General features: G+C 39.7%; 1 protein-coding gene across 5 annotated transcripts in view; it reads right to left on the bottom strand.

Moving 5' to 3' along the window:
• The window catches only part of SCEL (sciellin), a 151,673-nt gene that overhangs the window by 19,676 nt on the left and 115,882 nt on the right, over positions 1-16,115 (bottom strand). For all 5 annotated transcript variants that reach the window (XM_033051566.1, XM_033051565.1, XM_033051569.1 and 2 more), the window contains 4 exons: positions 14,551-14,616; positions 13,332-13,397; positions 8,047-8,079; positions 6,623-6,694 (listed from right to left, as the gene is read on the bottom strand). In XM_033051566.1, the coding sequence (XP_032907457.1) occupies positions 6,623-6,694; positions 8,047-8,079; positions 13,332-13,397; positions 14,551-14,616 (237 nt within the window). The remainder of the gene's footprint in view (positions 1-6,622; positions 6,695-8,046; positions 8,080-13,331; positions 13,398-14,550; positions 14,617-16,115) is intronic.

Raw genomic sequence — 16,115 nt, 5'->3', positions numbered from 1 at the left:
AGCCTCATACTATGGACTTCTTGGCAATGAAATTTGCTGCTGCTCTCTGCTATTTTGCCTCTAGCTGCTTGTGTAAAATAGGATTAGAAATCTGACAACTAATGAAGACAGTCCAGCAGAGTAAAAGACTAGCAAAGAACATAAGTAAAGTAGGTTTAAAAAAAGCTGTCAAGGCCAGCTGCATGCAAAATGTACAGCTCAGTTTAACCAGGGACTCCTATTCTGCCATATCTTGGATTCCTATGCCTCTCAGACACAAACAGAAAGGGAAATTATATAAGGCTTGTGTGACAAGCTCTACAGAAATCAGCTAAATTTCAAAAGCTTAAGATCTCTGATCCTATATCAATATCAGCAAATGTTCCTTCTTTATGGAACAAAAATTCTATTAATGTTAGCTATCTCATGCCTTCCTTGATTTAATGTATGAAAGATCTATGGATATTTTCAGTAAGCAATCTTTAAAAGTAGAAAAATTAATCACACAAAGTGTGATTGGTTTTTTTTCCTTTTATGCTCTGTATCAAAAAGTTAGAGAAACTGAATTGTCTACATTTTGCTTTGCTTTTCAGTCTGCATTTGATTTCTAACTCAGTTCGCTTGAGATAGAGATCTAATACTTTTCAGTCCTTCTGCTCTATGATCTTTGCTTGTGAATCTCACTTATTTCAAATAGTAGTTGTGAAATTCTGGTGTAACTGGTGACAAGTCAGATCACTGTCAAAAAGAAAAACACGAATTAATCCAATCAACACATTCAATCACATCTCATAGTTATTTCTGATTTCTTGGGGTTTTTTTAATCTTGAAAACATGCAGATAAAGTTTCAAGCAGGAAACATGAATCACACCTACAAAAAAAGCTTTAGTGATGTTATTCTCTAGCGAAAGCAATGAAATATTTCTAATATTTGTATTTGAAAATTCTGAAGGCAATGAAGAAAGTGTCAATGCAAATAGACTGTCTTTAATGGTGAGTTGAAGCTGATTCTAGACATGTGGGAGTGAAAAACAAAATTTTGAACAGAGTCCAGCTAAGCTTTTGAACCTCAAGCATAAGGAAGCAGAGTATGGGCCCACAACTGTCTCGTTATTCAGTGAATACTTACCTAACCTGTGAAAGTCCTGAGCCTCTATCTAGTTCCAAATTTTCCCTAATTCTTGAAGGCATTCTTGCCTTGTTGCCTAGAATTTTATCATCCATCTTTGCTGATGCACCAACAGTTGACACAATATCCAAGCACCAATTTTAGACTAGAAAACTGAAGCACTATGCATATTTCGGACTTGTTGGTATGCCTTGAATGACTGGGGCACTTGATATCGAATCCAGAGATAATAATGAGGTTTTGAATTTAGTCACTCTGTCATCATCTACATAATCATGAGCAATCCAGAGGCAGCTTTATTAAAGGAATCATGCATAGTATTTTTAATACATCTGTATCTGTTTTCTGATTAAAAGCCCTGAGCAGAATTATAAAAATTATAGAGATGACTCCCTATTTCTAATATATGATATAATAAGAGATATATAATATTTTTAAAATGTGATTCCAAAAAAATTGCATCTGATGTCCCTTCATCAATGATCTCTCCCTGCTGACCTACAAAGCATTCTGATAAACAGCTTCTTCTTCTGAACTGATGGAATATGGAAAGACCACACCAAGAAAGTCTGGCTAAAGCCATAAGAACATTTTTGAATTAGTCATGTCAGCACCAAAGAAGACAAAAACAACCAATTGCCAAATGGGCCTTGCAACTCAAATAAAAGAGTTGGTCTAGAGTATATTAAAGAAGTCAGCCATCTTACTGGATAAAGTTTAGCACCATGGGCCCAGCTGAATTTTGATCTGCTGTTATAGCAGATCAGCTTTTGTCAAGTATAACTGAGGATGAATAAAGGAACTTTTTGAGAAAAGATGGGCATTTATCCTGGAGCAGTGTGCATTTCCTTCCACATTGCTATGCTCGCTAATCAGTGCCAGGAGCGCTTGTTCAGACCTTTCATCAATAACAGCTAAGAGTTAGGGGACAGAAAAGGACTGCAGTCAACTGTGAAAACCAATTTATAATGTGCCAAAACAAGTGTAATGTTTAGCCCAGAGGATTTTGGAGTTAAATACAGAAGGAGAAGAAGCTGTTGATCAGAATGTTTTATAGGACAGAGACTGGGAAAGATCACTGGAAAAAGATAACTTATTCAGTTTTTCTGGTATGGTATGTATGACCCTGTAAACACTGTATTAAGATTTCAATTAGGAATAAGGGGCTTGGATCTCTTAACAGAAGCTGTGCAACAATGAATCATTTGTATCAACATGCAGAAAAGCTGCAAACCAGCATTACCAGCATTACAGTGAATGCCAAATCTATCAAAATTGAGAGACAGAAGGAGCCTGTCACTTGGAAGGGCCTACTGCTGAAATGCAAAAAAATTAAACATTACTGTATTGATTTGTGCTATCAAAAACAATTGAGAGTGTAAAGCAACTTCACTTTAGCATAAAGAAACAATTGTCATCCTAGCAAAAGCAAGCTAGTGAATTATGGGTGTACTTATGTGAGTTCTGTTTCAGAATCCTTGCTTCCAACAACTTTTGAGGAACACAGGTGTCCTCCAGAACATGTTAGAGGTTTTTAGATGGTCTAGCTAAAAAGTCAAAGCAAATAAAGGACATCACAAAGGAAAAGTCATACAGGAATTATTCATGCAGGAGCCATGCCTTTAAATTCTGGCCATCTAAACTTTAGTCCCACCTTAGATAATTCCTTTGAATACTTCTCATGGCTCTTTGGAATTGCATATCTTACAGACTCATAGAATGGTTTGGGTTGCACCTAAAAGACCATCCAGTTCCAGCCCCCAAGCCAGGGGCAGGGATACCTTTCACTAGACCAGGTTGCTCAGACCTCCATCCAACCTAGCCTTGAACACTTCCAGGAGTCACAATCTAATGAGAACGCATAATTAGCCAATGTCTCAAAATCCGTCTGCATGTTCTTTCAATTTTGTGCTTTATGCAGCTCGAGAACAAGAAAGGTTTTGTCAATAAATGTTCGATTAGGAGACCTGGCATCATGATTTTAATTCCATTGGTCTGGAAAATCCCAAGTCAGTAATAGAACCCCCCCATCTTGTATTTTTTTCCACTTTTAAAAGTTCCCAGGTGTTGATAGACATGGCAATGTGAATCCTTATTACAAGAGATCATTTAGGCACAGGTAATTAATCTGTTGTTCTTTCACAATCTATTGCAATGAGAACTGGGAACACATCTTGGGTCAAATAGGAATACCATTAAAAAGGAGCATAGTGCATGTAGATTTACAGCGTTGCCTGAATTTTCTACTACCTGAGAGGAGTAATAATAGTAAGTGACCCTTGTACACTGGGGGAAAAACTTGTACAGGAGCAAGAATATAGGATTCTCTTAATTATGTCAGGAAAATTTATTCTAGTCCCTTGTTTCTGTTCCCTAGAAATTGCCTCTCTCACCCACATACTTACAAACATACAGCTGAAATATTTTCAAGGCAACTTCTGTATCTGGCATGTCAAAAAGACATCTTTATGTAAGGGTTTCTGCAATATGCCCTTTGCCCCTACAGACTAATAGTCTTTCCCTGAAAGTGACAATCTCACTACAGATGCTTTAAGAGCTGAGTGAGATCTCTCTCTAATCTCTTGTATAGCCCTGGTACTATCACCTCAAAGCTTTTCCTCAGGTCCAACATGAATTAATTCCGATATATCCATGAAAAATAAAAGATAAATTCATTAGCTCTACAGTTTATGACCTTCTGGAAATGCAGCTTTTTGATTATTTTGCATTCTTTGGTGGTAATAACTTTGCAAATGCCCTGGTAAATATGGCTCTCTGTGCCAAATACCATTACTTTCTGTAATGAAGTGTAGTTCAATACATGTGAACCCCAATATAAAAGCCTTTTTATAGAAACACAGATTTTTTTGTATCCAAACTGTAATCATTAACGAAAGGCTGACTAAAGCTGTGTTAAACACCCTCAGAATGTTTGAAGTGGTTTAACATGATTTTCTACAGAACACTGTTCTTTTAAAAATGCCAGTTTTTAAATGTCTGCATTTAGTGGTTACTACAATTGCAGAAAGGAAAAAGGCAGAGAGTGAGAATCTTGCATCTTCACTGATGTGGAAAAAAAGCACAAAAAGGACTTGATAAGCCACGAATAAAAGGCCCATTGAGGAAATCAGAAAAGTGTCTCTGTACGTATCTAGTGTAGTGCTCATCTCCTGCTGCATTTGTGAGATACCAAGAGGCCTGATTTGACCTGTTATGCTCTGAAAAAGGCACAATGTCTAGGAAGTAATCTTCACTTCTTCTGTGTCCTAGCCTACTTATGCTGCCTAGGGTATCTATAGATGCCCTAGCTAATCATGAGATGCCTATTCCATTCTCATAATCATATCCAACAAGTGAAGGTCCATATGTCCATACCTTCAGATGTGAGATGTGTATATGCATACACACATACACTTTTAAAATGGATGCCAGGTCTAACTGTTGTCCTTAAAAACAATGCAATAATTGCTTTCTCTTTTTTTTCACCATTTTAGCCAGAAGAGAGTATCTGACATCCTTTTCAGGTAAATCCCTTCTGAAAGATTTTCCTTGTATCACTGAACAGTTTGTTAGAAAGCCTATTGTCATTTTCTACTTATTTTATACTGAAATTAATTCTTATTCATTTAATATCCCTATCAGAATCCTGAATTGCAGGCAATTAATCAAGTCTGACTTTAAAAGCATGACCTGAAAATCTTTTTATTCCAAGTCAAAATGCAGGTGACTAAAGGATGTAAATTAAAACAGTATTCTAATACAAGTTGGTATTACTGTATATACTATTCATGTAACTGTTTACTCACCCTGTGTGACACAACCATTTTTGCCAAAAATGTAGTATTTATGTGACATCTTTTAAAAGAGAGAACTTTTGCTGGCGGCTGATTAATGCAATTTTTGGCTAGGGAAAATGTAACAAAAATCTGTAGTTTTGTGAAGCTAACCCATCAGCAGCAGATGGATGACATCTGAAGCACCAGCCAAATGTAAAGGAATTATAGCAGCAGTAGAGAGGACTGAATTTTGCCCACTAAGATTACAGACTACTTGCAGTTTATATACTGACACAAATAGCAGTGCGGTGTTGCCATAGAAACTTCTAGACCAGTAAAATATTCCTCCAGCTCTTCACCAATGAAGGGGCAGGAATACAGAGCTTGGTACGGTAATGAGAGCAACCAGGGGATGATGAATGTGAACTGATTGAGGGTGAGGATTAAGTCAGACCTCAACAAGCCCTTAGCAGTGAAGAATGGTTGTGACTTCCCTGTTAATATTAGGCGTATTTAATTCTCTAAGATCTCCCACATTTTCTGACAGGAAAATGTTTCACTGAAATCTTGCTTTTTTTTTTTTTTCTTTTTCCTAGGGATTACACTGTCAGACATCTTTTGGATGCTTTCTTAGTCATTTTGTACTGGTTTTACATTTTTAGGACTTTGGGGGAGGGGAACAGGATTCAAAATAGTATAGACTGTAGCTTCAGATCTCACAAAACTGCACTTTATAAATCAAATTAAGGAAAATTATCCAATTTAAATTAATTTTAATGTCTGCACCATTTAATATTTCCACATAAAAACTGCAAATGAGCTATTGTAATTCTCAGTGAGTATCTAGAAATCTCTTTCTAATTAAATTCATTTTATAATTGCATATTCAGGCATTTTGCTCTAGTCAAGGTCACAGAGTAAAATTATTTCGTGTTTATAGAATTGTAGAATGCCCTTAGGACAGCCTTAAGGAAGGGACTTCAAAAATCTTTCAGTTCCTATCCCCTTCCCTTGGGCAGTGCATCTTCCACTAGAACAGGTTGCTTAGAGCCCCATCCAACCTGGCCTTCTAGAGACGGGGAAGTTACTGCTGATTGCTTTGTAAAATAAAACACCTCTATCAGTACAGAACATTAAAATTTGCTGAACTTTTAGTTAAAAAAATGTAAAAAAAAAAAGTTTGTGTCTTTTCCACCAAAAATTTGTATGGTATTCTGCAGACTTTCAAAGATTAGTCAATATGCCATATAACTCATCCTTCAAACATATGCTAATTTTGTCACCCTAAAGGGTCTATGTTGGGTTTTCACTATTCACAATGCTATCAGCACAGTGCACAAGTTGAGGTGTTTTTATATACATAGTAAAATGTAGTTACTACCTTTCCCATAGTGTCTGAAGAGCAAAGAAAATACACTGTATAATCCATACTATCCCAATTAAAATCAGTTTCCAAACATTTGCAGCAACTTAAAAATCATATGCTGCTTTTTAAGATGCAGGTTGGACAGACTGAAAGATTAAAAAAATGAAACCACTGAGATAACCTAGCAACTCAATGAGAGGGAACTCGAGTTTGAACTTCAAGACCAATTGTTAGGCCCGGATAAATGCTGCATTAATCACACACAACGTCAAAATGAGCTATCAAATATAGAAATAAAGAAAATTAAGTATTTAATATCCCCATAGTCAATGCTTATGAAAACATTGCTTTGATTTTACTGTATATGTTACCTTGCTGTAGCTTGATTGTCCACATCAGTCTTTGATTTCTGAGTAGTCACATGTTCTGATGAAAGGGCAGCCCTGAAACAGGAATGGTGAAAACACAGTTAAGGCACAAGAAGGTATTTGAAAATGTATCACTTTAATGGTTTATTACTGTAGACATTATATTTCTTTCTCATTGTCTTTGAGAATTTTTTTTTGTTTTTCCTTTAAAAAAACATATAATATGTGTATAAAGAATTATACAGATATAAAAAAATACATGTAATAAGATGTCCACATCCACTGAGCCTTTTGAAAAACTAGTATCCCTAGACTAGCTATTTTGCTAGTATGGATATAGTAATAAAGTGGAGTTTCTTTACTGTTCAAAAATTACTTTAGTAGTAAAAAAAAAACCTTGAAAAACCTTTTCTCCTACCTAATATATCTTATTTAGTAAAAACAAAACTTTTCTTTAACTAGTGAATTAATTATTTTTTAAATGCTAAATAAATAAACATTTACACTTTCCTATTTTTCTTTATTTATGTGACCAATCAAATTGGTCACTACAGAGATACTAAAATTATGAGTAATGATAAGAAAAGGAGAAGGTGGCAGAGTTAATGAGGGTTACCTGCTTTGGAGAATTTTTCTATTAATATGGCAACTAAACAAGTTGCGTAGCTGTCTTAATTATACTTCATGAAATTGCAGGCTGGTTAAGTAATCTTTTCTTAATTCAGAGCATGTGAAATGTACATTTAATTAATTCTAAAATTAGAGCAACCTTTGCAGACATTCAAGTTTAGAGTACTTTGCATCAATTCATCTTAATGCCTTTGTTCTGGTTTGGGGTCTCTGATAATACACTCTGTGCCTCTTCTCTCCCCATTCACTCTTGAAACCAGTCTTCAAGTTGCAGAACTTAATATCCAGCACAAACAGAACAGATGACTGGAGATACAAATACCATAAAGTCATTCCAGGACAGCTTCTATTATGAGCCTTTGCATGTGCAGAGCTGCTTGATTTAACTTTCTTTTTCTTCACATTGCTTACACGCTCTTTAGCAGTTTCTTTTTCTTTGCATAGCTCGCACTCTCTATTTCACTGACTTTAGACCAACAGTTGCATATAAAAGATTATTTGCATTAGCAACATATATGACTGTGGAACTAAAACTACAAAGCAGTTTTAATGCTTTATGCAGTTTAATGTTTTTTCAATTTGAGTAAATATCAAATGAAATGTTCTAAGCTATATACAGAGTTGCATTTCTTCAGGGAAGTCTTCTTCATGCACTTCTGCAACATTGACTATAGAGGAACCCTCACAGGTAAATTATACAGTGTTTGTATTATAAATAAATGTAAAATAATAACCAAGGTTTATGCAAAGGAGCAAGTTACATTTCTAAATCTACTAAGAAACAAAGTAAGACATACGTTGTTGGAACCTCTGAATTTTCTGAAGTGGTTCTAGAGAAAGAAAAGAGCAACATTTCAGAAACCAAGTAGCAAAATGCTAGTATTGAAGCACTTTACAAGATTAAGATCAATCAATAGCAATTACTTTTACTTTCTCTTCCTTCCAAGATGATTTTTTTTAAATGTAGAATATATGTTTAACTCAAATAGCATAATATTAAATTCAAACCATATTCTTTATATCACTAAGACAATCATTCTTCAATTAATATTTTCCAGTTAATCAATTTGATTAATAGTGTTTTGATTTCAGCACACAATCCACAACCATAAAACTCAAATACAGTGAGCTGCTTATAGCCTTAGCTTCAACTGCAATTTCTTTCAAGTGTTCTGTAAAGTGTGTTTAATCAGCTGGAAGTGAGGCAAAGAACTCTGGAAATTTATATACAGTAATTTCACTACTATAAGGCGCACCCTTTTGACTAAAATTTTCCCTCTAACCCAGAAGTGCGCCTTATAGTCCGGTGCGCCTTATCTGATGTACAAAGTTGCGACATTTGCCACCCCGGAAGTGCGAGCCCACAACAGGCCCCAGCTGAGCAGAGCCCGACCCGGCGGCGGCATCAGGCCAGCGCCGGGCAGGGGCAAGCCCGGCGGCATCGGGGCGGCAGCCACGCGGGGGGTGGGGAAAGCGTGGCAGCGCAGCCTGGGTGGGGGGGCAAAGCCACCCGCATCGGGGAGGTGGCCGCGTGGGGCATGCTCACCGGCATCGGGGCGGCGGCTGCGCGGGGGTGTGAAAGAGCAACGACGCAGCCCGGGCAGGGGGGCAAAGCCACCAGCATCGGGGAGGTGGCCCCACAGGGCGGGCTGGCCGGCATCGGGGCGGCCCCCGCACGGCGGGAGAGGAAAGCTGCCGGAATCAGGGCAGCGGTGGCACGGAGCGAGCCCCGCCGGCATCAGGGCAGCAGCGGCGCGGGGTAAGCCTGCTGGCATTGGGTCACCCGGAGCGACCGGGGGACTTCCAGAGCGCACCAGCAGCGTGGGGTTCCCGGTGCACCAGGGAGGTGTGTGACACTCGGAGCGCCAGGGAACTCCTGGAGTAGTGGGGCCCCAGGGACGCTGCACGGAGCGGCGGCGGCAGACATAGCCTGGCCCCAGGGACGCTCCACAGAGCAGCGGCGGACATAGCCTGGCCCCGCCGGGTACAGGAGGGCCCGGGGACCCATGGTTGCCAGGTTGAGGCGGAGCCTTGGCCAGCAACCCTGCAGGGGGAGCTGGGGGCGGAGCCTCGCTGCAAAAAAAAGTGCACCTTATAGTCCGGTGCACCTTATCTGATCTACAAAGTTGCGAAATGTGCCGGCTCCCAGGGGGTGCGCCTTATAGTCCGGTGCGCCTTATGGTCGTGAAATTACTGTATAAGGTTTAACTATGAAAGGCTAGAATTAGATATCAGAATTTCAAAAGTACAGTAATTTCACGATTATAAGCCGCACTGAGTATAAGCCGCACTTCTGGGTTTCAGCACCTTTTTGTTTTTTTGTCCATATATAAGCCGCACCTGATTATAAGCCGCAGTTTACAATACAGAGTGTGATAAAAGGTATCTGTTCTATCACCGTCTGTTGAGGGTGGGGACAGTGATCCTTATCTCAACGGCAGATAATGTGCTAATGGGCCATCCATTGAAACCAGGCAGGGCATTGTTCTTTATCTTTTCACACCCCATCCTTCCTCCAGGGAGTCATTGTCTGCTAATGGCCCATTGAGTCCCACTGTGGGACTGATAAAATTACTGCATCCCTTTGGGAGTTGCTCCAGCCAGGGGAAAGAGCCCAACATTTCTTACCAAGATAAAAACAGAGGCTTTGGGACACTAAGGTAGCCCCTTTCTCCACTGGACTCCAGAGGAAAACTGGATTTCTCCACATCACCACTGCACCTCCGGAGGGAAACTGCACCTTGTACAGGAGCACTGCTTCAACTGAATCACATCTGTCACTGCAGGAGGATGCAGCCACCATTTAATGGGACTGATACCAACACCCTGCCTAACAGGGTGTCAGGTTGTACACTGACTTTGTCAGGGTTTGGAGTTTGTTTCTTTGTAGTACTGTATTTCTATTTTCATTTCCCTAGAAAAGAACTGTTATTCCTAATTCCCATATTTTTGCCTGAAACCCCCTTGATTTCCAAATTGTAATAATTTGGAGAGAGGGGGTTTACATTCTCCATTTCAAAGAGAAGCTCGTGCCTTTCTCAGCAGACACCTGTCCTCCAAACTAGGACAGCAACTTTTTGTTCTTTGTCCATATATAAGCCGCACCTGAGTATAAGCCGCACTTTGGGTTCGGACCAAAATTTTAGTCAAAATGGTGCGGCTTATAATCGTGAAATTACTGTATATAAATAACCCTGACCAAGAAAACCGCATATCTGTGATTGCTGGACTCTCTTCCTGAGGATAGCAGAGCAGTCAGCCATTCTCAAATGTGAAGAAAAGACATAGCTGACATAGCTCTTTGCTCAGTCTTTAAAACTGATAGTGACCTTTAGAAACTGTGCTTATTAGCGTCTATGCATGGCACTTTATTTCCTGAAACTCACAGGCAAGTAAAAGGTTTTTCTTTGATAACTATTTTTAGTTATTGTAATATTCACAATTTGAAATAGCTTTTACATCTTCAAAGCACTTTTAAAAGCTAAACCAAATACAGTAATTTCACGAGTATAAGCTGCACCCTTTTGACTAAAATTTTGGTCCGAACCCCGAAGTGCGGCTTTTACTCCGGAGAGGCCAATATGGATGAAGTTCAGAAATTTGCCAACCCGGAAGTGCGAGCCCGCATGGCCCCGAGTCGAGCCAGTAAACCCCACGATCCTGCGATTCTGTTGCTAAATGGCAACTTTGTGAAAGTTGCACGCGGATCCTCACTGCAAATGAAAGTGTACCTTATAATCCCGTGCAGTTTATATATGGACAAAGAACGAAAAGTTGCCAACACCTGGAAGTGCGGTTTATAATCAGGTGCAGCTTATAATTGCGAAATTACTGTAATCATTAAATGCCCATCACTTTTTTACTAGCTGTTTGTGATGGAAACATTGTTAGAGGATCGAGGAAGGTTCAAAAAAACTTCAAAAAGAATATGCCTGTTTTCAGTCTTCTCTGAACTGCAAGACTGGAGGAATAGCTGGATAATTAGTGTTGAGAAGAATACAGGAGTTCTAGCTTGCTATTGGAACTATGTTCCATATAGACCATTGTCCTATTCTTTCAAAATTATCATGATCTTAGCAAGATACTGAAATGAGGTCAGATATATTCTTCTCAGTTGGCACATTGAGAACATCTAGTAAGGACTGACTTCAAAGACAATGAACTTCAACATCTATAAGCCATCTTTCTGCTGGGTGGAGAGTGACTTTGAATCTTGACCAAACAGATAGAGGGTAGTAAAAGATTTAAAATAATTGCTAAACTTGGTTTTAAATCTTCCAGTGCCAGACATTCCATAGACTCCCTGGGCAATAGTCTACCAAGGCTTATATCTAACTTCACAGTGTATCCATTCATTTCTGTTTCATTTAATTTTCTTCATTGCTGCACATAAGACTCCTGTTGGAAGTTTCCCAGATTAAAATTAGGGAAGCAGAAGGCCATGCTGCAGCAAAGAGTGGACATAAGCAAAGAATACCATGGAGGTTTATTTATTAATATTTTAAACCATGCATATTCTGCTTTTAGATAAGAGCACAAAAAAACTGTTCCCTGTTCTCTTTCTAGTCTACCAGAAAACAACCACAACTTCAGTAAAAAACTCAAACATTCATCTGCAAGTAACTTTAGTCTGATTGCTTGTTCTTGGATATTTTGCTGACAGGGGACTTAGTAGATTTTGACATTTCTTCACAGTGATACCCAAAAGGGCCAAGTGAACCCAAATGGCACCAACAGATCCCTGCCCTTATGGCCAGTCTCTGTACAGCACATTTGCCTTGAGGATAAATAAATGGAATAGTCCAAAGTGAAACTGTGAAGAAAGAATTGTAAGTGTGATAGAAAAATTTTGTGAGCACTCACGTAACCTCAAGTTGCTGGCCCTTAATATGCTCAGAACCCAGTCAGTGCTGGGCATCAGGCTGCTAAGAGCCCAAACAAGTACAGTAATTTCACGAATACAAGCCGCAGCAATCTGACAAAAATTTTGGTGGAAACCCGGAAGTGCGGCTAATAGTCGGGTGCGGCTAATATATTAATAATTTTCTGACATTTACAACCCCAGACGTGCCAGCCAGAGTGCCGAGCCAAGCACCGGCCAGTAAAAGCTGGCATTTCGCAATTGTTACAGTGTTACCGTGTTGCCCTGGCTCCCTGCAGGCAGCACGGGGGGTGGGGAGAGAGGCGGGAGAGCTCTCTTTCCTCCTCTGCTGCAGCCCAGGGGAGGAGGGGGGGGGGGGGGGGCGCCGCCATTGCCGCGGCCCGGGGAGCCGACGGGGGGGGGGGGCGCCGCCATTGCCGCGGCCCGGGGAGCCGACGGGGGGGAAGCGCCGCCATTGCCGCGGCCCGGGGAGCCGACGGGGGGGGGCGCCGCCATTGCCGCGGCTCGGGGGGGCCGACGGGAGCCCTGCGCAGCCATTGCCGCGGCCCGGGGAGGGGGGGGAAGTGCGCGCCGCCATTGCCGCGTCTCGGGGAGCCGACGGGGGCCCCGCGCCACCATTGCTGCGGCTCGGGGAGGAGGCGGGGTGCTTTGTCCGCACCCGCCGCCGGCACCACGGGCGCGGGAAAGCTCCGTCCCCGCCCGCCGCCGCTGCCGTAGGAGCGGGGGAAGCTCCGTCCCTGCCTGCCAACGCGGGGCAGCGCCGACCCGGGGTGACCGAGCCCAGGGGCAGCGGCGGCCGGCCCCGAGCGGCAGCGCCGGGCTGGGCCACCTGGCCCCGTCAGCGGCCCCTAGCGGGCCGAGCCTGCACAGCCTTAGCTCAGCCAGTAAACCCCGCCCTCCCGCGGTTCTGTTACTAATTGCACGCGGGTCCTCGCTGCGAACGACAGAGCGGCTTATATTCGTGTGCGGCTTATCTATGGACAAAAACCGAAATATTTGCCAACACCCAGAGATGCGGCTTATACTCAGTGCGGCTTGTATTCGTGAATTTACTGTACTTAGGCATTGGATGCTTTCTCTTTGCCAAGCATCTTCTGCATAAAACTCAATCCATCAAAGAACTGCCCTGCTTTCTTGCTCCCAAAATTAGCTGTAGCCAAGAGTTAGGAAATAAAATAACCAGAGATCACTGATACTCACCGTTTGCTTTCCACTGTTTCTGTTGGAGTCTTACTACTCGAAACTGGGGGAGGCATCCAAGATTGCCTGTAAATTTTAATAAATAATTTTTTTCAGCATTAATTTGATGCTCTGGGCCTGAACAGCACACTGTGAGTGTTAGAACAGAACTGATGTAAAAATACCTGAAACTTTTCTTAAATTATCAGTATTTTCAAAGACTGCATGTTGGTACTTTTTAGACCATATTTACGGAAAACTGAATGGAATGGGAAATAATACAGTAATTTTATCTATTGTGAAAAAAGTATTCTGTGACTCTAGTTGGTCTTTTCTGTAACCTGAGTGGTACAAATAAGTGGAAAGGACAACCAGATAAAATGCACAAAAGAGTGTCAAATATCAACACAAGAAACACAATCAGGCTATTAGAGGTCACATAAGCAGCACAAGCACTTTCTGTTCCTTTTTTGTGAAAAAAACTATCAATCCAGCAATTGTTTATGAGGTAAAAAACAATTACACCAGAAGCAGTGCAATTCATTGATGGCCTTCCGTATCTTCCAAGACCCTGAAGAGAACTACTGGACTGAAAACACCATAAACTTCCACCAAACAGGTCTGTTAATATAAATACAATGACATTTTAATTTCTACATTCATTATTCTACTGATCACATTTTAATGCATTAAATATGAAACAGAGAATCACAAATAAACAGAATTTGCAGCTGGAAAGGATGCAGAAAACTATGGATATCTAAATATTAAATTAAAAATGTATTTAGTTCTACACTCTGTTTTTAATCTTACCTAGATAATGCTATCAGAAATCCGGATTTTTAAACATAGCTGTGTATCATTCAGAAAACTGTGGTTCTTATGCATTGCAACATCACAGGGTCAAGCTTGGCATCAGAAATTTCACAATTACAGTGAGCTACAATGCTTTAAAACCGTACACTAAAAATGAGTACACTAGTTAAGTTAGGGGCTGCAGCCAAGAGTCAGCACCCATTGTGCCACGTCCACCAGGCTCACAAAACTGGCTCTACAGGGACAAAACTTGTAAATCCCATGGAAAAAAGACAGAGGGTGTAAAAGTTTAATTCTTGAAGCTTGCTGAGGAGTTTGAGTGTGCTGGAGGAGGAAGTTGGTAATTTTTTAATGTAATTATGGTACATTACAGAGACTTATCACAGTTGCCCTCTGGCAACCAAGAAGTGGTGGCAATGAATACCTCTTTTTCTTGATTGGAGAAGTGACTGGAGTGTTTGTGGATGCTGCATTAGGAGTCCAAGATTGTCTGTTAAGGAAATACACCTAGTGAGTTTATCTTCAGAAAACATATTATTTTAAAATATATTTAAAAAACAAAAAAAGAGAAATATTATTTTTGCAATCAGAATGATACAAATGTCTATGGTAAATGCTATAACTATGTTTATATACCTCCAAGGACACAAGATGTGGGAGACCTTAAGGAGTTCTGATGTTTAGACAGCTGCATTTTTACTTGATATCCCAAGTAATTTCTGACTTCTTAAAATCTTGACTTCTCTACCTGCACTTTAGTCTCCAAACACTATAATAATAATAATATCTTTCATTTTCTTACTCTAAATTTTGTTTCTTGTTCAATTAGAATGCTTTATGTTATGATATGTTATGTAAAATATGTAAAAATATCCTATATAAAATCCAAGCCAGTGATTTCTCATAAAATTTATCAAAAAGTTATTGTGTTATCTTCTGCAACTCTTAATGATAGTGATCGGCAATTCATAATAACAGTAATTGAAGAATAGTGCTTTACAAATCATTTGCTCTCTGTCAGGAAAAAATATATACAATTTAAATCTCTCTTAAGTCCCACTTCAGAATTAATTGTTAGTCTTTTAAAAATACCTCTCCAAAAAAAAAAAACCCTATAAAATCCAATTTATATGATGCTTCATGTGTTATCATCACCATGATTTACGACATAATGGTGAAAAATTATAATTTGAAAGAGTGACCTCAGTTGAACTTGAAATGCCACAGATACTGATTTGCTCTTCAGAGTAATATCTCAACTCTCCACAAGATGACTTTTAATTGCTGTGCTCTCTAGCAACTGTGTTCTATGTAATTTATTACTGACAGAATTCTACTGACATTGATGAAGGCACAAAGCGATGCATTTGTCCCTTTGCATTTACAAGTAGGGTGGCTGAGCTCTTCTGACTGCCTTAAATGAAAATTTCCATCAGGTAATAAGTGCAAGTTTTTTAGAAAATAATTTTTCAGTATTGTGGAATTACATCACAGATATATACAGTGACCACCTCTGGATCATAACAACTTTTTAAGTAATAAATTAACAGTGTTGTGTTAACTTATTTTAGATTAAAACTGTTTTAATCAAAAGACTGGCCTTCTCACAAAAGAAAAGGTTTCCACTGGAAAAATCAGCTAGCTTATTAAAAAACTATTTTTTGTGTTTTGCTACTCAAGTTTTCCACTGGCAATGTACAATGACATTTTCCACCGAAAGCATTAAATAGAACTTTTTCATTATCCTTCCTCAGAATCATGTATTGTATTTGGTAAATTTATGCAGAGAAATCTGAAGCTCTAGAACATACCCACATTTTTCAAAATACTCTTATTTTTTATCTTTTTTTTGTACTTTAAATACTGTAATTATTAAATAATCATTATGCGGAGTAAATGTGTAATCTGAGCTGGTCTCCCTTTTAAACTGTGTGGAAAAATAGGTTTCTTTAAGGAAAATTGTTCTTATTTTAATGAATTTTTTTCTTC

Source organism: Catharus ustulatus, chromosome 2 (genome assembly GCF_009819885.2).
Source record: "Catharus ustulatus isolate bCatUst1 chromosome 2, bCatUst1.pri.v2, whole genome shotgun sequence".
Taxonomy (NCBI): Eukaryota; Metazoa; Chordata; class Aves; order Passeriformes; family Turdidae; genus Catharus; species Catharus ustulatus.
This window is presented reverse-complemented; position numbering and strand designations above follow the sequence as displayed.